The 24,506-nt window shown below is 32.5% G+C and overlaps 4 protein-coding genes and 1 non-coding gene across 7 annotated transcripts; 1 reads left to right on the forward strand and 4 right to left on the reverse strand.

Moving 5' to 3' along the window:
* Positions 1-2,868: 2,868 nt before the first annotated feature.
* Positions 2,869-7,982, reverse strand: LOC110644392 (methylsterol monooxygenase 2-2). Of its 2 annotated transcripts, XM_058138104.1 has the most exons (8): positions 7,724-7,979; positions 6,081-6,218; positions 5,463-5,608; positions 5,189-5,308; positions 4,882-5,094; positions 4,702-4,782; positions 3,469-3,546; positions 2,869-3,149 (listed from the first exon to the last, which is right to left on the reverse strand). In XM_058138104.1, exons 1-8 carry the CDS (start codon positions 7,757-7,759, stop codon positions 3,101-3,103), a joined length of 861 nt encoding a protein of 286 aa, XP_057994087.1. In that variant the 5' UTR covers positions 7,760-7,979; the 3' UTR covers positions 2,869-3,100. The 2 variants fall into 2 exon arrangements, with proteins under 2 accessions (XP_057994087.1, XP_057994088.1); XM_058138105.1 differs by lacking the exon at positions 4,702-4,782 and having other exon boundaries at positions 7,724-7,982.
* A 7,363-nt stretch (positions 7,983-15,345) lies between these two features.
* TRNAV-CAC (transfer RNA valine (anticodon CAC)) lies at positions 15,346-15,419 on the reverse strand. The gene has a single exon. It is a non-coding gene; the product is annotated as a tRNA-Val (tRNA).
* A 59-nt stretch (positions 15,420-15,478) lies between these two features.
* LOC110644368 (WEB family protein At3g02930, chloroplastic) lies at positions 15,479-19,797 on the forward strand. 2 transcript variants are annotated; one of them, XM_058137521.1, is made up of 15 exons: positions 15,479-15,638; positions 15,836-15,923; positions 16,066-16,112; positions 16,565-16,654; positions 16,761-16,818; positions 16,936-17,015; positions 17,111-17,179; positions 17,258-17,416; positions 17,488-17,614; positions 17,775-17,812; positions 18,048-18,137; positions 18,235-18,339; positions 18,884-19,066; positions 19,254-19,363; positions 19,486-19,797. In XM_058137521.1, the coding sequence occupies exons 1-15, from the start codon at positions 15,603-15,605 to the stop codon at positions 19,559-19,561; spliced, it is 1,356 nt and encodes a 451-aa protein (XP_057993504.1). In that variant the 5' UTR covers positions 15,479-15,602; the 3' UTR covers positions 19,562-19,797. The 2 variants fall into 2 exon arrangements, with proteins under 2 accessions (XP_057993504.1, XP_021652785.2); XM_021797093.2 differs by having other exon boundaries at positions 16,761-16,814; positions 16,938-17,015.
* A 631-nt stretch (positions 19,798-20,428) lies between these two features.
* Positions 20,429-24,015, reverse strand: LOC110644357 (thymidine kinase a). Its single transcript, XM_021797081.2, has 4 exons — positions 23,416-24,015; positions 21,489-21,633; positions 21,055-21,176; positions 20,429-20,911 (listed from the first exon to the last, which is right to left on the reverse strand). Exons 1-4 carry the CDS (start codon positions 23,742-23,744, stop codon positions 20,635-20,637), a joined length of 873 nt encoding a protein of 290 aa, XP_021652773.2. The 5' UTR covers positions 23,745-24,015; the 3' UTR covers positions 20,429-20,634.
* On the reverse strand, positions 21,952-23,409 carry LOC110643802 (pentatricopeptide repeat-containing protein At4g16470-like). Its single transcript, XM_058137522.1, has one exon. It carries the CDS (start codon positions 22,511-22,513, stop codon positions 22,106-22,108), a length of 408 nt encoding a protein of 135 aa, XP_057993505.1. The 5' UTR covers positions 22,514-23,409; the 3' UTR covers positions 21,952-22,105.
* Positions 24,016-24,506: the final 491 nt, after the last annotated feature.

Below are 24,506 nucleotides of genomic sequence, written 5' to 3' on the forward strand. Positions count from 1 at the left end.
GAGGTGCATCATGTAATAATTAATTGAGGTAGTATTTTAATTTATGTTTTTTTATGCTTTATGAATAAGCATGAAAAAAATTAGTTCCATGTTTAACATGTAATATTTTGAAAAAATAATTTTTATTTTAAATAATAATATTAATATTTTTATGACAATAGTTTATTTACATTAACAAAAAATATTTATCAATATATTAAAATTTATAATTAAACAATTTAATATATTGATAAAATAAATTATTTATACCATTAATTATTAAATTGTAGATGGATGAAATTAAGAATTTTTTATTTTCTAAGTAATTGTAAACTAATAATTATTAATTAATTTGTTTTAAGTATAATGTAATTATAAACACTTGAACACTAAAAATATGTTTTTGCTACTAGTTTGTACGCCTAACGTGGATCCATTAGAATAATTTTTTATTCTAAATATTATTAATTTATTTATTCAAAAATGCCATCTTTTTCAATTTATAAATTAACTTTTTCAGTCAAAAGATGTTAAAGTATAAAAAAAAAATAAAGAAAGGAATGACATTGAAATAAATTTTTAATAATTGAATTTTGTTTTATAATTATATATATATAATTAGTAATTTCAATTTTAATAATTTTGCACCTTAAAAAAAGAATTATAAAATAAAAATAGATGAATAAAAATAATATCTTAATTTATACATATTATTAATTTCATATATTATTATTTAATTTCTTATTAAATTTTAATATTTTAATTTATTATGATCTACAATTATCTAATTTATTATTTTTATTTCATGAATTCAATATTATCAAATTTTTATAAATGATTAATGATTTTTTAAGTGTAAAAATGGATTAAAAAATATTAAGCTACCATGTAAAAAATTCAGTTAAATTATTTTTATACAAATATATTGAAAAATAGTATTTTTCAAAAATTTTTTTAGGAATCGTGGGAATGCCACTTTGTCTTTCATTCTTCTTAATTACATTTTTTTTTTAACATTCTTCAATGCTTTTTATAAATTTTTAATTTGAAATATTTTATAATCTAATTAATATAAATAATTTATTTTAATCACATCTTTAGTAAGCAAATTTCTTCAATTAATAAATTAATTTTTGAATAAAATATCATTAAAATTTATAATAAGAATGAAATTAAAATATTTTCTTGCGTATATTTTTTTTCTTGGATATTTAGATTAAAAATGTTACATGATTAATTGAAAATTTATTTAAAAAGAAAAACATAATAAAGCATAATAATAATAATAATATATTAATGCAAAAATATCAAATCATAAACATTTAAAAATAACTTATTATAAAGGGTTTTTAAAATAAAAATAAAAATTTATTTATATAAGCTTAATTTAATTACAATACAATTTAAATTATCAAATATGTATACCGATTGTTGAATAATATTGTGTCAATCCGGGGGATAATCACGTTTGCATATATTAATAAAGAAATAAGTTAGGTAATAGTTTGATAGATGTAATTTAATATTTTATATAATTCTACAACTCAATTTTGCTGCCCGTGGTTTCTGCTGCTGCCTATTGTGGATCTGGTTTTGAGCTTCTTTTATTGGTTTTGGGTGTCCCTGTTGCTTCGTCCAGAATCATATGGAAGCAAGAATTGGAACCCTAATTTTAATGATCCAGATCGCGGCGATTTGGAACACCAAAGCGCGATTCAAATGGAGATAAGGTGATAGTGGTAACAATGAAAAAGGAATAAATGATGGGCGACAAAGGTAGATATAATATTCCATAAGAATGTATCATGAAAAAGTAGAAGAAAAGATTTATGTCTATATAATGATTAAGAATAGATGTATGAAACGGATAAAGCCTCGTCAAACCTAAAATATCTGGAAATGGGGCCGAGAAGGATTTGCAATTTTAAAAAAGAGAAAGAAAGATGCCCCTAAACTTATTTAATTTTTTTTTTTATCTTAGGGATTCACAACACGAAATCAATTATTTTAATTAATGGTGGGAGACTTTGACAGATGGATTGCAACCCATTTAAGAGATAATGGCAAATTTTCTGTCCCTTTCATGGAAAGTTCCTGTTCAATTGTAAGTTGTAACCAAGACCATGAACAAGTGCAATGTTTGGCTATTGCAATTTCAAATTTTTGAGAAAAAAGAACTTTTAAAGTAATAAACTTTAGAAATTTATACAGTCAACAAAAGATTAATTAAAATCTCATATCTAGGGGCCTATAAGGAAAATGGTCATCTTCTTTTATCGCTCAAAAAATGAAGTTATTTTCGAGAATTTCATTTTCCTACTAAGTTTTTATTTATTATATTCTGGTGCATATTAATTAATATTATCATAAATTTCATAGATAAATATAAATTCGTAATTTTTCATTAATCGAGGTGCGAACGCTCTTATTTAGGGTAATACAAACTTTACAAATGAGAAGGGACTACCACTGGACTGGACTAGCGTTCATTTGTTTAGGACTTTTGAGATTTTATTTTTTAAAAAGTTCTGCTCCACTTAATTTTATATTTAGTATATATATTTATAAACTCTTAACTTCAACATAATTTGTTTTATTTTACTTTCATAAATTTGGAAAAAGAATTAAACCGACAGATGTCGCATTTATCACTCATTTGCAAAAACAAAATTCATGACACAAGAAATTTCCGCGATATTAAAGGGATGCTTTTTTTAGCATAAATGTCGTTTTACAGGAACAAAACATCAAATGTCAATTTCTCAAGCTTCTTACTGGAAATTCTGCGTCAAATTTGACTTTTAGGTTTGACTAGCCATAGCACATCAGTTAGCAAATCTGCAGTTGGAAAAACCTAACTCCATATGCATGGAAGAATCTCTAGCCATCTAGAAAATTTCTCCATTTTCCACTTACAAAAACACCCTTGGGCTGGGCAAAGACTAAAGAAATACACTTGGGGAAGTCCAAAATTAATGGTACCTTGTTTATCGATCTCATATTCATACAAATTATGAGATTAACTGCCCGTTATGGAGATAAAAACAAAATATAAAAAAACAACAACCGATGTCTAGCTCCCAAAAAGTATATTAACATTCCACTGACATATGAAGCCGACTCAATTAGCTGGGTCCTTTTCATAACTCAAATTATTCAGGAAAAAGCATCTGCAAGACAGTAATAAAATTAGTCTACGGCATAGCATGGATAGAGGCACATACGATGCATCATTTCAGAATAGAAAAGCTCATAATGGGACAGCAACTTCATTCATGAACGGAAGAGAACATAGAATTTCCAAAGAAAGCTTTCCACCGATCCACACTACCACACGCTGTAACATGAAAATCAACTAAACAAAAAAGCCCGGTTGCACACACGAAAAAGGCAGAAGGCAAAGGACAAATAACTTTCAAAAGCGTTGTGATATCTGGAATTCATTTTCTGATGTCAAGCTAATATAAAAAGAATCTTCTCTAACATTACATTTGCTTGCCGCCATTTTCAACTCCAGTACTCTTCAGTCCCTTCAATTTTCTGTAACCCTTATCGGTGCCAAAAATCCTGTCATTAAACAGAAAGAGATATCAAATCATGGTCAATGCTCAACAGTTATCATCATCATCTTCTATTGAGAAACCAAATTATTAATATTTAATTTTTAGCAGTAAATTAATACTAAAAAAGTTTATGAAAATGGCACGGTTAGCAGTAAGCTGCAGCATCCAAAGAATACAACGGAAAATTGCAACCAAAACAAAGGAATGATGCCGTATCTAAAAACACATTCCACAGTTAACAGTAAGCTGCAGCATGAACATTAAGGCATTGGATCACATAAATTAATACCAAAAAAGTATACAAAAACTCTATACGGAGCATTAACAAACTTGCTCTTCTCAAATAAAAAATGGAAAGCAAATTCTCCATCCTGACTTGTCTACAAGATCAGTAAAAGATGAGGTGATCAGTAGGGTTGAGAAAACTTTGGTGATAGCCCGAAAATCCTTCTACAATCTTAGAGCTCGATAAAGAGGCTCTTGAAGTTGAAAAAGGACAAGAGAAAACTGATTCACCTACACTTCAATAATTATTTAGATTTGTACTTCAGTAAAAAAGGGGTAGACCTAAATTGATTTGGAGGAGAGAAGTACAACATGACCTAAAAACATTACACATTTCTGAGGATTTAATCCAAAATCGTTTAGAGTGGAGAAAGCGAATCCATATAGCCGACCCCAAATTTTTTGGATAAAAGCTTAGTTGAGTTGAGTTGAGTTGAGTTGAATATATCCCACGTTATCAGTTAATATTAGAAGTACTCTGGGACCAAGCCAGATTTCCAGATTATAACTTTCATATGAGTTTTGTATATGCAACAGACTCCATCAAGTTTTTCTTTTATTAACAAGGATCCAAGTCAATTTGAATGAGTTTTTGTAATGGGCAAGAGTGCTGCAGGACATTTGACATGATGCTGACAAGGAAAATGACCTAAAAGATGAGCAAACATAGAAACCCAACTAGGCAGAGTCTGAGTTCTAAACACAATCCAACAAGGTGTAGAGGCTAGGCCTTCCAAACTGATTCCATCCCTTTTAACCACAAAAATCCAACAGTTAAAGCTGCAATTTAGGTTCACATGACATCAATAAAATTATGAACTTTACATTCTAACCACAAGACAAACAAAGAGAGTGCTCCAAGCAACTAACTCACCAGTCCATATAGACAAAAGTAGATGAGTAGTTTCCAGATTTAGTATATAGCAAGCGGTGGTGATAGTCATGGAAATCAGCACTGAGATTTGATGAAGGAAAAAAGTCAGAAACAACGATAAAAATGGGCATTAAACATACACCTTCAGAGATAATCATACCAGCAAGAAAAGAAACTCACCCCCCATACAAAGGTATAAAGTTGGAAAGGCTCCATGGGAAGTGGTAACCACAGTGTGCTTCAACTGTCTCCAGAACTCTCAGAACCATCCATAGCCACAAAGTTATCAGATGGGGACCAGTGATGGCAGGACCAATAATAGTAGCAAATCCAAGGAACAGTATCTCAGCAGGGTGAGCATATTCAGATGTCAGTCCAAATGGTGTAGCATATCTGCACATGCAATATCCAGTAAACACATCCCAAAACATGTTAATAATATTGCTAACAATTAAGAGTGGATAGAATCATTAATTCTCTCACTTACTCATGGTGGACACTATGCACATTCTTATACAGCCACTTTGTATGCAGAATCCGATGACCCCAGTAGAAGACAAAATCTTCCAGGATGAAGTAGAATATTATCTGTATTAGAACTACTTTCCTGCATAAACAAAACCAGAATCTATGATTCATAGGAAATAATTGACATATAAACTATCCAAAAGTGTAAAATGTATCAATAGAATTATAGCACAGCAGACTGAATGTGGAAGTTAAAAAAAAAAAGCTTTAGTATATAAAGAACCTGAAAATACCAGGACGGCAACGGAAGACTACTTTGCATGCCCATGTATTTGAATACAGGGTATGAGAATAGCATAACCGGTAGATTGACACCAAAATGATATAAAAGTAGGCGAGTAATGCATTTCTCTTGGGCAGCAGGACTGTTGTTTTTGGTCTGCATGGAACAAGCAACTAGTAATGACACCAGGAGACCCAAAAAAGACATAAAAAAAAAAAAAAGAATGAGGCAGCATGTTTGATTATGCATTTAAGCATAGACAATGACTTCTAGAAAAAGCATAACCAATGATGCCTAGTTATGCTAGGTTTGAGAAGCACATATAGATTACCCTGAAGCATCAGGCACTTTTATGCGTATCATGAACGCTAATTATAACTCCTTAAGTCCACTAGATAATGAATCTATAACCAGGCATGCACTTTTTATGGATAAAATGAGCATTTGATTATGAGAGCAAGCTACCCAGTTTAATCAAATTTTGAAAAATTATTTTGCAATGTCCCAACACATTTATTGGCTAGGCAAATGTCCAAAGAAAGTAGCAGCATACCGCTAATTTGCTTTGACAACCTAGAAAACTAACAGCACTGCGATAGCAATAACGGCAAAGTAGAAGAGGCTAAACCTGAATCTTGTACTTGCTCAGCCAACCTGCCCTTTCAATATATATAAAGGGAAGTCCAGATAAGAAGAAGACACTTTCATGAAGAAAAAAGCTTCCTAGGCACGCCAGCTGAAAGTCACTGAAATGTGTAATCAAATACTGCATAAAAAAAAGAGAGAGAAAGAAAACCATTATTATTTTTTTTTTTTGTATTATTGAGAATAATAATGCCATAAATAGGGTTTAAAGAAATTTAACAACCTAAAACCAACGACCAAATGGAATTAACAACCGATTTGGTAGAATTTGCATAAAAAATAGCAAAACCAAAAGAAATTAAAAAGTTTGGTGCAATACACTGACATGTTTGGTACATAATAATCCTAGCTGAAGGGTAATCATCATTGAATCATCATTCTAATTAGATTATTTCAGTTTTCTATTCAAAATGTCATGAATATAATGGATACTTGGACATGTAATGCACATTTCATCAGTAATTGTAATAGTGATTAATCGATTATATTACAAATAAAACACACCAAAAGAATAATTTAATACAATTTATAGGTCATAATCAAAATTATTGTACATGTACATGCAATGGATAACTTCTTTTCACTAATGCAATCAAATAATATAAATTTTCCATAAATTTTATTCTCTTAAATTCAAATAATATTCACTTTTCCACTTCTTCGTTTAGTTAATCAAATTCAATATATACTACCATAAAATAAATGCAACTAAAGCTCCATTTGTTATGCGGAAAATATTTTCTAGCATTTATGCACTCAGAAAATAAGTGGTCGAAGAGAAACTAAGCCATTTTCCTTGAAAATGACTCTCTCCTTTCAAAAAAGAAGAAAGTCATTTTCTGGAACATTGACAATCTTATTACTATTAGTTTAACTTCACAACCAAACAATGAAAAATATTTTCATAGAATACATTTTCTTGGAAAATAATTTTTATATAAAAGTTATTTTCATGAAACAAACCAAGCTTAAATGAAAAAATAGGATAGCCAATTGCATTATACGCCACTCCATTCGGCTGCTTATCTAATTATGTAATTCATTCCATTCTATTACATTAAAGCATATCAAATATCAGTTTCAACACTCATCATGCTGAAATAATAGAATCAACCAGAGGTCTCACTGAACAAATCATACAAAAAGAGGCAAAAAAAAAAATGTTAAAAGTTTTAATTAAAAAAAAAAACACTAAGTATACGCGAAATAACTTTTTCAGATTCCTAATTAGTCATGAGTAGTAACCTAATAGTTAGAAAAATTGAGAGATAAAAAGTAAAATTAATCCCATCTTTCCTAACAAAGATCTCATAATGAGATAGATATGATAAGATAATGCTCCAAATCTTCACGAGCTAGCAATGAGTTATCAAAATTCATCCACTACAAAAAGAGAAAAAAAAAATCAACACTCCTCGATTTTAACGACTCGCAGTGAACAAAAGATCTGCCTCACATTTCCACTAAAATCATGCAGCAAGAAACTTGAAACCTCGAAACAAGAAAAGTTAACAGAGAAATTGGCATCAATAGACGTAAAAACGAAGAGGCATAGATCGAAGAGGCGGGAGAACCTAAGGGCAAATCGTTAGAAAAGGTAGAAGAAGGGAGAAAGAGAGGAGTTACCAGCCAGCCAGATTGAAGGAGGAAAGCCATGGGCATATTGGCAATGGCAGAGTGGAGAGCTAAAAAAGAAGAGATAGTGAGAGTGAGGCTATGAAGCAGAAACAGAGCCACGCTATGAATGAGACATACAGACTGTCAGCCGTGGAAGGGAATCTGGGCTTTATATTATTATATCCGCCCTTTTCCGCACTAAATATTCATTCAGTCTTGCACTCGTGCCTTCCTCAGTCAAATCTTTTTCTTTCTCTTCAATAATATATATTTTTTTTTAATATTAAATCTTCCTCCCTCACGAGTTCAATTCAACCATTGTAATCTGTAATCACCGGACGTCCGATGTGAGTCTGCCTTCGTAAGATAAAATTTTTATTAAATTGTGATGATTTTAATAATAATTTATTTTATTAAAATTTTAAATATGTATTTTACTGTTAACTTAAAAAAAAAAAAACACCGCCAAGGCAATTAAAGTTTTTTTTATTTCAAATAAAATATTTTTTATTACCAAATAACAAAATTTATTATTTTTATTTTTTAATATAAATAATAAGTATAACAATATAAATTTTTATAATAATATAATTAAATAAATAAGATTGTTAAATGTATTTTAAATATTAAAAATAATTTCTTTTAATTTTTAATAGTATGATTAAAAAATGTTTTTTAAAAAAATGTTTTAAAAAAATGTGTTTAACATATAAATTATTTTTATAAAATAAAGAGAACATCAATATTAACAATCGGTGATTAATTATATTATCATCAATCACTTGGAGCAACTGTATATAAAAACCATATCAAACACTTGTATTAATAGTTGAAAATTTTAAGCATTTTAATTATTTTGTTTTTCGCTTAAATTGAGCTGAAAAGAATATTAATGTTTCTATTTTTCATTTATGCCTTTTCTCCTTCTAGTAATTTTTTAATATAATTTTATTTATTTAATATAAATATAATAATAAAAATGTAATAAACTTTTTTCTCATTTTTTTAATTAAAATGTAAAAAATAAAACAAAATTACTCACTTTTCTTTCCTTTCTTTATAAAAAAATTATAAGAGAAATATTTTTTTTATATAAATTTTATTTTCTTTCTAATCCATACAATTTTCTATCTTCATGCTTTCTTTCTGAAAAAACAAGCCCTAAAAAATGAAAGATTAGTTTTCAACCATAAAATCTTAATTAATATTGATCCCACCGTTGAAGTGTAGGGTTGAGAAATAAGAATGACAAAAACTCAACGTACATGCCTCTATCTTCATTATTATTTTTAAAATTAAAATTTGTAGTTTAATTTTTTTGAAATAAATTATGTGCTTTAATTTTATTATATTAAAATAAATAAATAAATAAATAAATTGATATGCCAATAAAACTTATAATATATAATTTGCAGGATAAGAATGAATTGCAAACTATGTAATATTTGTATTTATGAGTGGTTACGAAATTTTTAATCAGTTATTAGGCACATTTCATTTAGATTTTTTTTTTAAATAAATCATTCGTATAAAAAATTCAATTAAATTCTTTCAAAATCATATTTGATTTTTATTTTTTTTAAATAAAAAATTTTAAGTTAAAAGAAATTAATTTTTTATTATAAATATGACAATTGCTTTAAAAGAAATTAATTGAGTTAAATTTTTTAAAAATTTATATTTTAAATAAAAAATTAAATTTAAATTTGTAATTAAAATTTGAAAATAATTTAATTTTAATATCACTAAATTACAAAATTCATTGATAAAAACACTAGCTCGTGAATGCCAATAATACAAAATTATCCTTATTTGCCTTTTTTTTTATTCAATTTTCATAAAATTTAAAATTGGGATGAAACTAGTGTCCACACCAATCCCAAGTGCCTGGTTGGATACAAGACAATCCAGTGGGTGGCTTTGACTAGCTAGGATCCAATTTTGAATTAAACCCAACGTTTTATTTTTTGGGGTAAGTGGCGTGGGGATCCCCTTACGTGCATGCACATGCCAGCCAATCACCAAACATTTTTTTTTTTTTTTAAGATAGACGTCAACACACATAGTTTAAAGATAGAATATACTACTTGATATAACTATGATAATTTTATTAAAATATATTAATTTATATAAATAACACACATATATATTTTATGATTGATATAAAAATTTAAAAATTCAGCTTCATAAAAAAAATTTATGTGAATTAAGCTATAAACATATATACTGACTCACTCCTCTTAATTTTTATATTTTTTTTCTTAAAAACATACACATACATAATTTAAAAATAATATACATCTTTTAATAAAATAATAATAATTATATCAAAATATTTTAATTTATATAAACTATACATAAACACGCTTTGCGATGTGTGGGAGCCGAAAGGCTTCCATCACCAACTTTTACCTCCTTTGTTGCTTAACAAACGTATCTTTTGCTTAGACATCGGATGCTGTGATGCCATTAACCGATAGGATGCCCTACCCTATAACCTGTCTTGCAAATATTTATGTCATGTGAATCTCTTTATTTCATGTATTAATAAAAAAAATCATCATATTAATTTTATGATATTAAAATTATTTTTAAGATTATAAAATTTTAAATTCAAATATCAATCAAATTTAATTATAAAAGAAAATCCAAAATGACATGAATTTGAAATTTAAAATATAAATTAAATATTTAATTAAATTAAAATAGATACATATAAATTTAAAATCCTAAATATGAACTTTTAATAGTTTTAAAATAAAATTTAAATTTATAAAGAGCATAAATTTTTAATTTTTAAATTATAATCCTTAATCATTATTAATGAATGATTTTTGATAAAGTTAACATTAATGGCTTTGTTTGTTGACGTTGAATCACCATCGGAACTGTCAGCATGTGCATATCTTTAGGGAGGGCAATTTTGCTGCTGATAACTTAGCTAATTTAGGGCATGACTTATTACCTTGTTCTTATATTTGATTGTATAGTTCTCTGAAACGCTTGATTTAGTGGGTGTCGACTTCTGCTAGAGTCAGTGTTATTTCCCTTTTCAATTGTACAGAAAAAGAAAAATAATGAAAGAACCCTTCAAAAGAAAGATATCGCCAGCTTTTGCCACCAACAGAACGTTTTCTTCGTTTCTTTACTGTACTACCAATTAATAGGCCATTCAACAGTAAATTCAGGGAATAAGGGATGTTGAGTTGAACAAGAAAAATGAGGTGTGAACTAATAATGCGAATAATTAAGATTAGTGTGATATATTTGGTGAAATGTTTAATGGTGCCTACAGTTTGAGAAGAGCTTTCCTTTACCCTTCCACAGTCTATTTGTTTGAGTGAAGAAATTGACCTTCTAACTAATTCATCAGCGATATAAACAGCCATCTTCTCTGATCAACTAGCTCCAAATCCTCAATTCAAACCCTCTAATATGGAGGGCCTAATACCATATGTCTACAAGGTCATGGTTCAGTACAAGGCTGGAGGACAATCAACAATGGAAGATAGCTCATTTGGTGAATCAACTAGTGCGCATTACGTAAGACTTCCAGGCGATTCAGGACGGTTCAATCCATCAAGCATCCAACTTTTTCTTCCAGAATATTTTCGTTCTTCGTCAGCCTCCGCGACGCATCCAACACTTACTTCTCAACTACTTGCCATTACAGGAAGCCAATCCCCTGCCCATCTTCCTGCCTCTCATCGATTCTTTTCATATTTTGAACAGCAGTGATATCAGTATTCACTCAGTAATATGCCAAATGAAGCAAAGTTGATGACTATTTTCTGTTTGTTATGTGTGAATACATGAAAAAAGAAAAGTCCATTGCCCATACTTGCTGTCAGGTGACTTAAACTGCAATCTAGCAATTCAAAACCAAAGCATCAGTAAGAGATGCCAAAGAGGCATTACATTTTGTGCATTGAGTATTGCATCAGGTCAATAAATGTAATATAAATCAGAAATTATGAGCCAGTATAAGGGGATTAAAGTTTCAGATTTTTCTGAGGATCTGATTCCATGCTAGACCTGTAGCATTACAGCAGTTAATTTCACAATGAAACATAAAAACCATCCAAACAATTTTATGGAACACATGCGATGGAACAAGCGGGATGAACATCAAAATTTCAAGTAAGCATTGATAAATGAAATTGAAGGAAATGTCCAGAATTAGGTCCGTTGGGGAATGTGCTTTCAGTTTAACGGCATTGTTTTTCACTAAAGGAACTCTGTTTTGATTATCCAAGAACACCATCTCAAAGGAGTATTAGACGGTGTGAATGAGAAATTCTCCATCATGTAAATGTCTAGAGATATAGTTCGAAAACTTTAGGCAGTTAAAAAACCAGAGATTACTTGTAGAATGCCGTTGGAAGAAGGCAGAAATGCAAATAAACAATGAGGACAGAAGCTATAATTCTGCAAGTCATCTCTAACAATAACATTAACCCGTCTTTAATTACGCTGAATAAACACAAATTCTCCCCTGGTTTGTTCCTGCGGCAGAGAGGGGTCAGCACAAAGGTATTTCAGGAAAATCAACCCAGACCGTCCGCACATGGAAGAAACTAATGTCTTTGCAACCATATGTTTAGCAAACTTCTTAATCCTTTTATTTAATTATATTTTCCTTTGTTTTTCATCTATTTATTTATTTATTGGCCATTCTTTGTACACTCAATTCATACCAATATTTCCTCTTTCAATCCTCATAACAACATTAAATTCTCTCAAAATGGCCTAACAAATTAATTCTCTTCAATATTGTAGCACACACCATTTCGAATTTGACTTCACATTTAAGCTTTCCAGGAGCAGATTGTTGGGATATGATGTGAAGCTGGGAACAATAAGCCTCAGAAACTCAAGAACATGAATTTTGATGATCCGGGTCGTGCTTCTTAATTAATTTTCTTCATGAAATTTCCATGTTTATTCACTGTGTTGCACTAGCTACGGCGAAGATGGCCAGCTTGCTTGGGTAGCAGGAATGGATGGGTCCTAGAGGGAGTTTGGCATTACGGTCCCCATTTTGTGCGCAAACTCCAACACATTTAAACAGATATTTTGTCAAAGTTGGAAGACACATGCTTATTTTTGCAACTGCGTTGTCCACTAGTAGACGTAGTTCGCAAAATCAAAATGGCTGGAAAATTTTTTCTGTTCGTCAGCGGAGGAGGACCGAGAATATTTCTTTTCTTTGCATATCCGCATTGCGCGGCTATGCATGATATTTCGCCAAAATACGGTGTCGTGGAACGGCCTGCTGTTTCCTCACCTTTGACAACCTTGTGAGAAACGTCGTCGTTATCTAGAGGGAAAAATACTTTCCTTTGATGCCTTGTTTTTTTCGCTTAAGCCGCGTCCGCTTACGTCACTCCACATTTGGTATTTGCTTTCAAACTAGCCCCTAACTGTTTAGTTTTTAAGTTGCACTTTTTTACAAAAAAAAGTCCTAATTCTTCCCATGCCTGGTTGAAGGAGCTTTCATTTCATCTGTGGGATTTAATCCCAATGTGAATGAACGGTGGAAGAAGATGGACAATAATGATGATAATGGCTTCAAATTGCTCAAGGAGTTTATCAGGTAAAGAATTCTTACATAGGAAGGAATTAAATTAATCTATTTTTCATATCTGCACTTGCGGGGTAAATAAATTGCAATTCCCTCCGCTCCCTTCTCTTTATGATCTATGTTGCTTATATATATAGGTATTAAATTGTGTGAAAAACTTTTTTTTTTTTTGGTGCATTGCAGAGAAGGTTTATGCGGTTGAGAATCCAGTATTGGTTTTACTAGTTGATGCATCACATTTCAGTGTTATTCTTGAACCAGTGAATAAAATTGCTCCTTCCAAACATTTAAATTGATGGGCTGTATATTCATGGGCAAATCAGTACCTCTGGTTTAGTCTTAATTACTTCAGGCCTACTGCAGACAATGAGCTGCCTTTCCTGCTAAAGATTCAGTATTAATTTCACTAGATCGAAATGATTATGAAGAATACCTAACTGAGAACACGAATCTGCTTAAAAAAAGAATGAAAAATACAAATACACACATCACACCCAAAAAATAGATCAGCCATAGATAGGTGGCCACGTTTTATCAGCTTACATTCAGGTATTATTCACCCCACATGCTCCACTATGGCCAATCAAAAGAGCAACCTCAATCCAAAGAGAAAAAAAAAAATTAATAAATACGAGGAACAAAAAGCAAAGAAAAAAAAGAATATGCTCAATAGTAACAAGCAAACAAGAAACAAAGCCAAGATAATCCACTTTCAAACCCGCCCTCTCACCCGTCGCCACCACCGCCACTACCTTTCATGGCAGATGTGTGGACTGCACTCACTGCTAGGGCAGCTGCTCCGGTGGCATCATTGCTGGAAGCAGTGGTGGTTCCCTGATGGCTGCTGCCTTCTGTACTGTGATCACCTGTCCCAGCAGAAGCATCTCCTTTACTCTTGTCCTTTCTACAAGGTTTATGATGGGAGGATTTCTCTGAGTCCTCACTCTTGCTTCCTTTCTTCTTAACTCCTGGGATGCAGGAGCATATGTTAGCATACCTCCTCATGGTTACAACAGCTTAATTCAGATTTCCTGGTGCTCCCCACTTGTATCTTCTACAAGGACAAGCAAGCAATATAAAAGGGGTTCCTTAATTTTTAATTATTATCATGATTGCGTAGTTAATAAGCATCGTTGATGAACATAAATCAAGGAATTATTGGTAAAAAGTATGATTCTGATCACTTTTCTTTTTATACGTAATTTCTTCTACTAACCATATAAATGTTCTTATTTTTGGTATTGGCATTATGCGTCGCCTGTATTTCGTAGGTCTCTTCTGTTAGGCAATTTGCATGATGTTAGCAGTGTAATTCATTACAAATCAGAATTTTTTTTTGGTCTAAATTTGATTTACCTTGAGTTAAAGATACAAAATGAATGAATGATAAGAAAAATCCAAACAAATCATTCTGTAAATAAATATTTACATTTTGAAGAGATTTACTTTTTCTTAATTTATTACATACTCATGTATGGGTTTTACTAAAATAGGTAAGTGTATTACATATGTTATGTCTCATTAGGATGCATAATTGACCCAGTAAAAACAAATTTTAGGTCAAGATGGAGATAATGATTATGTCTTGTACAATGCAAATAGCAAAGGGCTCCAAAGGAAAGAATTAACCATTGTAGCATGGGAAGATGCCACGCCAAATTTGCTTAGCTGTGGAGAATTTGGAAGGGTAGCTATATAGGTTGTAAAGTTATATATATATATCTATGGTGTGGAAAAATTAAAGTTAATATAAGCTAAAGATTCCTTAAAAAGTTGAAATCCATGAATGATTAATTGGGATTAATCCGGCTACAGAATGTCGCAAGTGTTGTGGCTTGTGAGGCATACATCAGAATTGCCAAATTCTAAAGTGCCATGTGCAGATACAGTTCTGTCAATAATGGACAGGCTGTTATCAAATTATAACATCCTATCCATCCTGTAATGCTCTAAATTAAAATCATACTTACCAATTAAAGTTTTCATTTAGTCTTTTGCATTATATGTATATATATAATGAAAAAATATATATATAATGAATATAAAATGTCTGAGCCCGGGCTCGAACCGAGGACCTCTAGTGTGTGAGACTATCGTGATGACCAACTACACCACCCAGACATTTTAGGTGTGAAGTTTTCATTAAAAAGTAAAATTATGCGCCTTTTTTTTTTCCCCTTTTAATTTTAAATATTTCCTCTGTTTGAGCCCTTGATTTTTGTCGAAGCCTGTGCAGAGAAAATTCTAATCGAGGTCCAGGGAGAAAGGGAGGGAGATTCATCAGAATTCGCTTTTCTCCTCGCCATGGACTCTCATCACGCTTCTCTTGGTCGAAGAACGGTACTTATCTGATCATCTTATATTCTTATGTATGCATGATGCAGTCGTGGTTCTATTTCAATTAATTATGAAATTTTAACTCATTTTCATTTTTTTTCCCTTAATTTCTCTCTCTCTCTCTCTCTCTCTCTCTCTCTCTCTCTCTCTCTTTCTTTTTCCAATTGGATGTGAATCTGAAACCATGTTGATATCTGCAGTTGGAAGAGATTAGACAAAAGAGAGCTGCTGAGAGATTGAGCAAAACATCTTCCGGACCAGATCTCACCAAAGCTCCAATTCCTAGTGGTCTCTATCTCTCTCTCTCTCTCTCTCTCTCTCTCTCTCTCTCTGTCTTTCGTTTTTTTATTAACTTTTTAGAGAATATTTGTCTTCTGATTGATACATTTATTTTATTTTATTTTTTCTCTTTTGAAATATTTGGGTGCAGATAATATGGGAATGAAAAAATCAGAAAGCTCAACTCGACTCTCTGAGGTGGGAATTCAGCTTTCCATGATTTTTTTTTTTTTAAATTCCCATCTCTATATATATATTTGTTTTCAATATGTATTACATGATTGTTTACGGATAATGTTTATTGTAAAGATTAAAATGTAAATTTAGCTCTTGTAAAATGTGTTCTTTTATCACTTGGCCAGACTTCTGCGACAATTTATGAAAAGAAAGGAAAACAATAGAATTTTTTTCGTTCATGTGTTTATTTTTTTTTAGTAGTTATTGCATGGTAATTAAGCCATTAGGGGCCTTTCAGTTTGCTCGAATTATAAATAAAAAAAATATCATTCCAGTTTTTTTAAAGGATGTTTCTATTGGAACCAGTGTGGCTTACATTTCTATTGAATAGCCAAGCAGTGGACATGGTCATGTTAACATCTTTTGCTTACATTTCCTATTTAGATTGTCATAGTTTTTAATGGCCTGTGCAGACCGATGTTAGTGGATTAGTATCTCAGCTAAAAGATCTGCAGAAAAAGAATGCAGATTTGGAGGAAAGCAACAAGGTGTTATCCTTGAAGGTATAGTGTGATATTGATTATACAGTTTATATTTGGAGTTAACACCAAAGACTGGATTTTAGATTGTGCCCATCAAGCTGACACTTTAGTTGTTTCATTTCTTCAGATTCAAACAAAAGATGTTAAGAATGAATCACTGCTGAAGCGCTTAAATGATTTGGTAAAGGAATGGACCTATTTTCTTTTTCCCTTCATACTGAATGTTTATCAAAAGAATTTTTTTTTTTTTAACTGGACTTTTATAGTTTGGTTCTAACTATTTTGTTTTTGTTATTATTTACAGGAGCAGAATACTGTACCATCTTTAAGAAAAGCACTCAAGGATGTGGCCATGGAGAAAGATGCAGCAGTGGTTGCACGGGTAGGCAACTATTAGCTTGCTAATTGTTTTTTGCATGCTATATTTATGTCACTATCTTTCATTCTTTATCCCCAATGTCTGATATTTTAGTGTAGGAGGACCTTTCAGCCCAGCTTCGCACCCTTAAGAAACGTCTGAAGGATGCAGAAGAAGAACAATACAGAGTATATAAGCAGATTCTGGCTTTTTGATATAGTAGAAGTTCAGCTTCTAAATTCTCATTAAGTTTTTATATTGAATAGGCTGAGGAAGATGCAGCAGCTTTGAGAGCAGAGTTAAACTCGATTCAGCAACAAGCGATGAGTAATAATATACTCAGTGGAATGACATCTGTTGGTATTTCTCCAGATCAAGTACAAAACTTGGAAAAGGAGTTGGCTGGTTTAAAGTCAAATTTGCAGGTTAGAATTGCTTACTTTGTTTCCCAACTGGAGTTCTGTTATGGGTTTCTTATGGTGATAAAAAATTATAGCAAGAGTCATTATTGAGGCAAAAAGAGCAACAACGGTTAGCAGAGGAGCAAGCTCGGGTTTCTACCCTTACATCTGAAAATCTGGAATTGGAGGAGAAACTTGCAGCTATATCCAGAAGAGGCCCTGGTATACATCTTTAGAAGCTTCATAGTTACCTAATAGCCATGAAAGTGCTCCCTATACAATGGGAACATGCACAAAGAATCCTGTTCTGTCCATTTACTGCTGTCTTTGATGGTTCTCATTTGCTTTGCTAAGTCACCTTCTCTGGTTTTGTAAATTGCAGAAGTATCAGAAAAAGTAGCTCATAAGGTGTTTTCAGTGGTAAGAAAATCTCTATGATTGTTGTATTCATTTGTTTGGACTTTCCATTTGCCAATCATGGCTGCGTGCCACACTTTCCATTATAATTACTGTTTCTTTTTTCTATCTCCTTTTTGGTTAGAATCCCTTTCCGAAAACAATTTATTGTCAATTCTTGATCCCTTGTTAACGAATGGTTGATAGAATGTGGGTAAGATTTCAATTTCTATTTTGATGGATGTTACATGCTTTGTAGGAAGAAAAGGAGAAACTTGAGAAGCGGTTGCATGATATGGCTGAAGCAGTTGAGAGATTGGAGAGTAGCAGGCAGAAACTTTTAAAGGAGGTGCAGTCCTTGTTTGATTTTATTGCAGTAATATGAATGGAAGTTAGAAACTCACTTGACATCCCAAGGTGACCTTTTTTCATAATTTTGTTTGCAGATTGATTCCCAATCTACAGAGATAGAGAAGCTATTTGAGGAAAATTCTAATCTCTCTTCTTCTTATCAAGAGGCAAGAAGTATAGCAAAACAGTGGGAGAATCAGGTGATTCTGTACAGTTAATTTCTAGTTCAAGAATTGTTGTGTTTGAGAAATATGGAATGCATTTATGCATCTTTTTTACTCCATAATTAACAAGTTATTTATGCCAAATAATGCAGCTCATGATAGTTAATAGGGAGGATCCAAGGTACAGTTGAAATGGAGGAAATAAACCAGAATAGCTAACTGAATTTTGTTGTTGAATCAATGGTGGATATCCCAACTGTTTTCCAAATGACATATCCCAAGTGTGTGGTTTTCCATAAAACTAAAGAACATCATGCTATGTAGCCACCTCATTACTGTTGAACTGGCGACTGGCTATTCTTTATGTTCAAATTTGTGATATTAGCTTCGTTGTTGCATGTGAAAGTTCATGCAGGCTTATCCTTTCATTTCATGTTTCACATTATATGTAAGATTATTGCATTGGTTTATCTTGTACCAAGTGGAGCATATTCATCATTTCTGTGAAGATTGTTTTTCTTAGCATTTGTCATATCTTTTACTTCAGATAAATAATTTTCTTTAATGTAACTTAATGCAGTTGAAGGACTGTCTTAAGCAAAATGAAGAGCTTCGTGGAGTTCTCGTTAAGATGAGAATGGAGCAGTCTAGTATGCTCTCTTCAGGTGATAAGGATATCCTGGGAAGTTCCACTGAACGCAATAGCAATGGGATAAATGAGACTGGTTCACAGACGTATACAACTGAGGTCATTTCCCTCAAGGTTAGTGTTTGAGGATAGAAGGGTTTTGTTCCTAAAAAGTTCTGATACCCCCCTGTGCTTTTGTTATGGTACCTTCTGAGATTCAACATTTGTAAGATAGAGCCAATCTTTTACTTAATGATTCTAAGTAGATATTGGTTTTCAGTTCATCAGTTTGCATTCACTCATGGTTGTGTTTTCTTTGAAGGGTGAGCTTGCAAAAGAGCAGAACAGAGCAGAAGCTTTGTCAGCAGAGGTCCTGCAGCTATCAGCAAAACTCCAAGAAGCTACACAGGCATATAATGGTCTTGCACGCCTGTAATTCTCCTCTCTCTCTCTCTCTCTCTCTCTCTCTTATTTCGGTTACAAACTCATTTTGAAGGTAGATATTTATGGACATTGTAGCTGCGAACTCAAGTTGATCTGATTTGCCTTTGCAGCTATAAACCAGTGCTGAGGAACATTGAAAACAGCCTCATCAAAATGAAGCAAGATGGCTCTGTGACTGTACTGTGAAAACACAGCAATTTTACTGCGATATCAAGCTTTCTTTCTTTGACTAGTTCGTTGCAATACTTTTGAGTACTTAACAATTTTGGGGTATTGCTTGCTAGAAACAATTTTCAGAGGAATGTTTTAAACAGATTCCCTTATTTGTTGTACAAGGGTTGGGCCAGCAACTATAAACAAAAAGTTGATCTACTTGCTGCATTCATTTACTAATATAAAGTGGTGTATTGTTTTCTTGTTCATTTTCTGCATGAATAATTTACTATGGTGTGATGCTTGCCCTTTAGAACTAAATGTACTTTCAGAGCATAAAAACCAGACTACCCGAAGGCAGCAGATGGCCGCACGGCTGCACCTTTGGTAGATGGAGCGGAAACGTTGGCTCAATTACAGGATCTTAATAGCCAACCTACAATCTAAATTGGTTCATATTCTGTAGCTACAACGGACCCAGGACCCACCCCATTGGAGATTAACGGCCCCAACTCTGTTTATGGCAATTATTGACGTGAATACTAGATGGTCGAGATGTCAGATGCTAAGTCGAAGATGAGGGGCATGAGTGTCAGAGCAGGAAAACAGAGGAAGATGAAGAATAGCATCCAATTATGATTTAAATAGCAATATCAAACTAACACACGAACTATAACAAGAACACTTCAAGATTGTATGATGTTAATATGCATAACGTTATTTTGAGCAGCAGCCCGCATTTTAGTGCCGCTAGTTCCTAATCATTTCCAAATTTACTCGGACAGAGGCAGCTGGTGTGAGCCTGTGATGTGATGGAGATTGGAGACTTTTATAAGGTGTATTCGTCTTTCTATGTGCCATGTACACTAATCCATGTTATCATTCATAAATTCAATAACGGAGCAGTAAGAGTGATCATGGTTTAAATTCAATTGTTTGAAATCTACAGATGATGCTCTCTGATTTTCCCTCTTTTATATATGTCAGAAAGCAATAAGCAAGAAATCCTAACATGGTACATATGCGCAACATACATCTTTATCAACATCTGATGTTTCATCGTTAGCATGCTGCAATGTCCAACAACATAATACCATCGATGTATCCTAGTAAGAAGAATCTGGTACAAACATGTGAGAGCCACATTCAGCCTTCTGAGATTCTAGTAAAATTCTTGCAGCTTCAACAACTACTTGTCCACTGACATAATGCTGTCGACATACAGGCATGTACACATCAGCCCCACCAATAAGTTCTATCCGTGTCTCCTGTGTCTTTCTCAAGGTAAAGATGGCCCGTTTTCCACAAAGTTCACACCGTGCAGTCAACTTAGTTACAGAATCAGCTAGGGGAATTATATCAAGGACGGAACCAAAACTCCTCCTGCCACCATCAAAAGGAACTGTGATTTTATCATGTAATTTAAGAAACATATCCATGAATTAAGCAGAAAGCAACAATGTCAAAAAAAGCAAGTAATGAGCACAAAAATAAAATAAAATTTCATCAGTAGGTATGATGCATACCTCAAATAGTCACCATCCAGACCAGCAACTATTAGAGTTTTCCCATCATGATCAGCAGCTTCACGACAAAAATCGTATAGGTCTTCAAAAAATTGTGCTTCATCAATACCAATCACATCCAGCTGTCACCATGTGCTTTTCATGAGTTAATTTTACCAAGTCTACACTGTAAACTCAGGAACACACGCATGCATTCAGCATTTAATATTTTTCTGATAACTTTCTTTCAAAAATTAGTCACATTGGTTTTCACAGAAATGATTTACTGAAAACGCTAAAGGATAAATAAATTTATGGGCAATATTAGCTACTTAACGACACTTGATATAGTTCGCATTCAGATTTTTTTGAATATATGCATTAAGTATCATTTTTTATGGTACATTATATATCATCTTAATAATTTAGTTCATCATATTTCGCCATTCAGATACCTGTTCATATGCATCAGTGCCAAATTTTTGTCTAAATGATGACAAATTAGGCAGTGCCACACATGGCAGTTTCACTCCATCATGTGTCACTATTGAATCCAAACCATATCTTGTATCCCTGTTTGATTTTATAACTGCTACATTTCTGCAAAACAAATGTATCACAAATTCATTGAAGATTTAATTCTACATGAAACACTGCTTTAAATCATCAGCATCTCTGACTGAAATTGCTAAAAGCTAAAATTAAAAGTCCTATAAGATTTATAAGCAGAAATGGATTCTTAGGGTGGGCAGGAAAATCACAAGGTAAAACAAGAAATATTGACTTGGAGTTCTGCCAAGCAAAAAAAGTATAATAGCAACATACCAAAATCATATCTGAATATTAAAAATATGCTATATATATATATATATATATATATATATATATATATATATATTCAACCTAAGCCCTAAAATCGAATGGGAAGCTCAGCCAATAGCAGTGCTGAGATTTTGGACTGAAAATGTAAAGCATATCAATCTTCTACATGTCTTAATGGTCACTTATATCAGGAACATAGCCAGCATCTCTTAAAATGCACATCATGTTGATAATTGTCCTACATATCTCCTCATATTTTCGGAGATTTATCACCCATTAGAAAGCAGTGGACCTCCCCTTGAACTTCAATCCTGCTATAAGTAGGTTCCTTCATTATTCCTGAATCTCTCATCATACTCCTAAACTGTGCAACATTGTCCCAGAACGCAAATGTGGCGTAGGTATTGGACAAGACCAAATACTTTCCAGCATTTTCTGGATCCAATTTCAAGTATTTCTTAGCTGCATGATTTACCAGGTCCATGTCTTCATGAATTCTAGAAGCCCCAAGCAAAGCGTCCCATACACCTGAGTGTTCTTTACAAGGTGCCTCCAAAACAAAATCATAAGCCTCCTGTAACCTGCCAGCGTGACCTAAAAGATCGACCATTGCTGCATAGTGTTGCCCTCTAGGTTGGATGCCATAATCTCTCTTCATTGACTCCCAAGCTTCATCAATTGAACCTGCATGACTACAAGCAGAAAGCACCAAGAAAAAGTAACGTAATATGGTCTGAGACCTTCACTTTTCATCCTACGAAATGATTCTAAAACCTCTGAAACTCTTCCACGTTAGCCATACCCAGATATCAATGAAGTCCAGGTAACAACATTCCTGTTTAACGATTTACTGAAGACCTTATGTCGATCAGAAAGATTGCTGCATTTGAAGTACATATCTATGAGGGCACTATTGACTACAACATTTTCTCTTAGGTGTGACACCACGGGATTTCATACCTGCTCCAGTGTTGCTAAAGCAGCACAAGCTCTAAACAGTGATGCAAATTTCTTCATGTCCCTATTGCAATATCAACAACTTAGTCTTCAGGTATTCATTGGCAATATACCCAACAATAACCATATGTGAATGGATTCTTATCCCCTTCTTATACTGTTTAATGAATTTGCATTCTTGCAACAGAAGGGCATACGTACCATGGTCCACTTTGAACCCTATACACCATAATAGCCTCACAGCTTCACTCATTCTCCCCAAGAAACAAAGACCTTTTAACGTTTATCGAAGCATACTTCTGACCTGAAGGCTGGCAATTTCTAACCATTGATAATCCCATTCCATCAACCAGAAACATTGACCAAACCTCATCCACTAAGCTAAAAGCAACAACGACAATAAAAAGGATATCCAAATAATAACTGAGATTTATATACTAACGCAACTACATCAACAATGCAAAAGAAGTAAAAGCCAAACCTGATCGCATAAGAAAAACAAACAAGAGAATAAAAAATCACATTACATAAACGAAAAACAATAGAACTTTTAATAAAAACAAAATCCCATATCAACACAAAGGACAGGTAGATAAAATAAACCTGCCATTGCCGCTTTCAGACTGGATGCGACGGAGAAGCGTGGTGGTTTTTCCAGCGAACATGGGGCCAACTATAACGTGAATCTCTCCGGAGGAGGAAGAAAAAGAGGGAGAGGAATTGGAGTGAAGACATCGATTTTGAATTGGAAAAGTTGACAGCATAGGAGGAGGATTAAGGGAGAGAGAAATTGAACTTGTGAGAGAAGTGGGAAATGAGAGAAATTTGAAATTAGAGGGTAAAGAGAAGAAGAGGGAAGAAGGTGTGGCCTTGAAAATGGGTGAAAATGGTGGAGATACAAGAGACTTCATCCTTGAAATAGTAGTTAACATTGAGAGAGAGAGAGAGAGAGAGACAAGAGAGAGAAATAGGCTAATGGATTTTGGACCTTTTGGTCACTGGGGGGAAATTTTTTTTTGGCATGATTGTTAAATATAGGGTTTGGGATTGAATGAAGTGATAGAGAGAGAAATAGACACTGAGTAGGGTTTAAGGTTTTGCCGTGAAGGAGGAGAAGGAGAGGGAGCGGAGAATTACTGCCTGCTTCGCCTCGACCTGACCATTCAAATTCCGAATCAAATGTTATGTTGTCCACAGATGTTTCCTGCGCATTCGTTGACGGAAGATCTCGACCGTTCATCTATTATGCCGTTCGTTTTTGGTTTAACTCACAAAAATTTATTTAAATATTTTTTTGGCAAAAAAAAAAAAATCAATAATCACCTAAACAGTAGTAAAATCTAGCGGGTCATTCGAGTTTTGGACTTAAAAGTCTTTAAATTTTTAAAAATAATTCAAAAAATTCTAAAATTTTAATGCCATTAAATCTTTGTTTCTAAATTTAAAAAAATTAATATTTAAACGCTTAAAGAAACAACCGGATGAACATTTAAACTCGTTAAATAAATAAATTGTATAAATTTTATAATTTATATAAATACAATATTATTAAAAAATTATAAATTTTTAAATTTAAATTTATTAAAAAAAAAATCTTTGACAATAATCAAACATAAAAAAGAATTAAGATTTTCTTTTCTTTCTCATTAACTAAACACTAAATTTTAACCTCAAAATCTCTTTAAAAAATTTTA

This window comes from Hevea brasiliensis, chromosome 16 (assembly GCF_030052815.1).
Source record: "Hevea brasiliensis isolate MT/VB/25A 57/8 chromosome 16, ASM3005281v1, whole genome shotgun sequence".
Lineage (NCBI taxonomy): Eukaryota > Viridiplantae > Streptophyta > Magnoliopsida > Malpighiales > Euphorbiaceae > Hevea > Hevea brasiliensis.

Excerpts from the sequence above, each read along its gene's own strand:
- LOC110644392 (XM_058138104.1), bottom strand. The coding sequence starts at position 7,759 with ATGCCCATGGCTTTCCTCCTTCAATCTGGCTGGCTG. Across the intron at positions 6,219-7,723 it reads TCCTTCAATCTGGCTGGCTG|TATTTGATTACACATTTCAG; the intron begins GTAACTCCTCTC and ends TTTTTTATGCAG. Across the intron at positions 4,783-4,881 it reads TTTATACCTTTGTATGGGGG|TGCTGATTTCCATGACTATC; the intron begins GTGAGTTTCTTT and ends ATCAAATCTCAG.
- LOC110644368 (XM_058137521.1), top strand. The coding sequence starts at position 15,603 with ATGGACTCTCATCACGCTTCTCTTGGTCGAAGAACG. Across the intron at positions 18,138-18,234 it reads GGCAGAAACTTTTAAAGGAG|ATTGATTCCCAATCTACAGA; the intron begins GTGCAGTCCTTG and ends TTTTGTTTGCAG. Across the intron at positions 18,340-18,883 it reads CAAAACAGTGGGAGAATCAG|TTGAAGGACTGTCTTAAGCA; the intron begins GTGATTCTGTAC and ends AACTTAATGCAG.
- LOC110643802 (XM_058137522.1), bottom strand. The coding sequence starts at position 22,513 with ATGAAGAGAGATTATGGCATCCAACCTAGAGGGCAACACTATGCAGCA.
- LOC110644357 (XM_021797081.2), bottom strand. The coding sequence starts at position 23,744 with ATGTTAACTACTATTTCAAGGATGAAGTCTCTTGTATCTCCACCATTT. Across the intron at positions 21,634-23,415 it reads TCTGAAAGCGGCAATGGCAG|AAATGTAGCAGTTATAAAAT; the intron begins GTTTATTTTATC and ends TTTGTTTTGCAG. Across the intron at positions 21,177-21,488 it reads GCACTGATGCATATGAACAG|CTGGATGTGATTGGTATTGA; the intron begins GTATCTGAATGG and ends ACATGGTGACAG.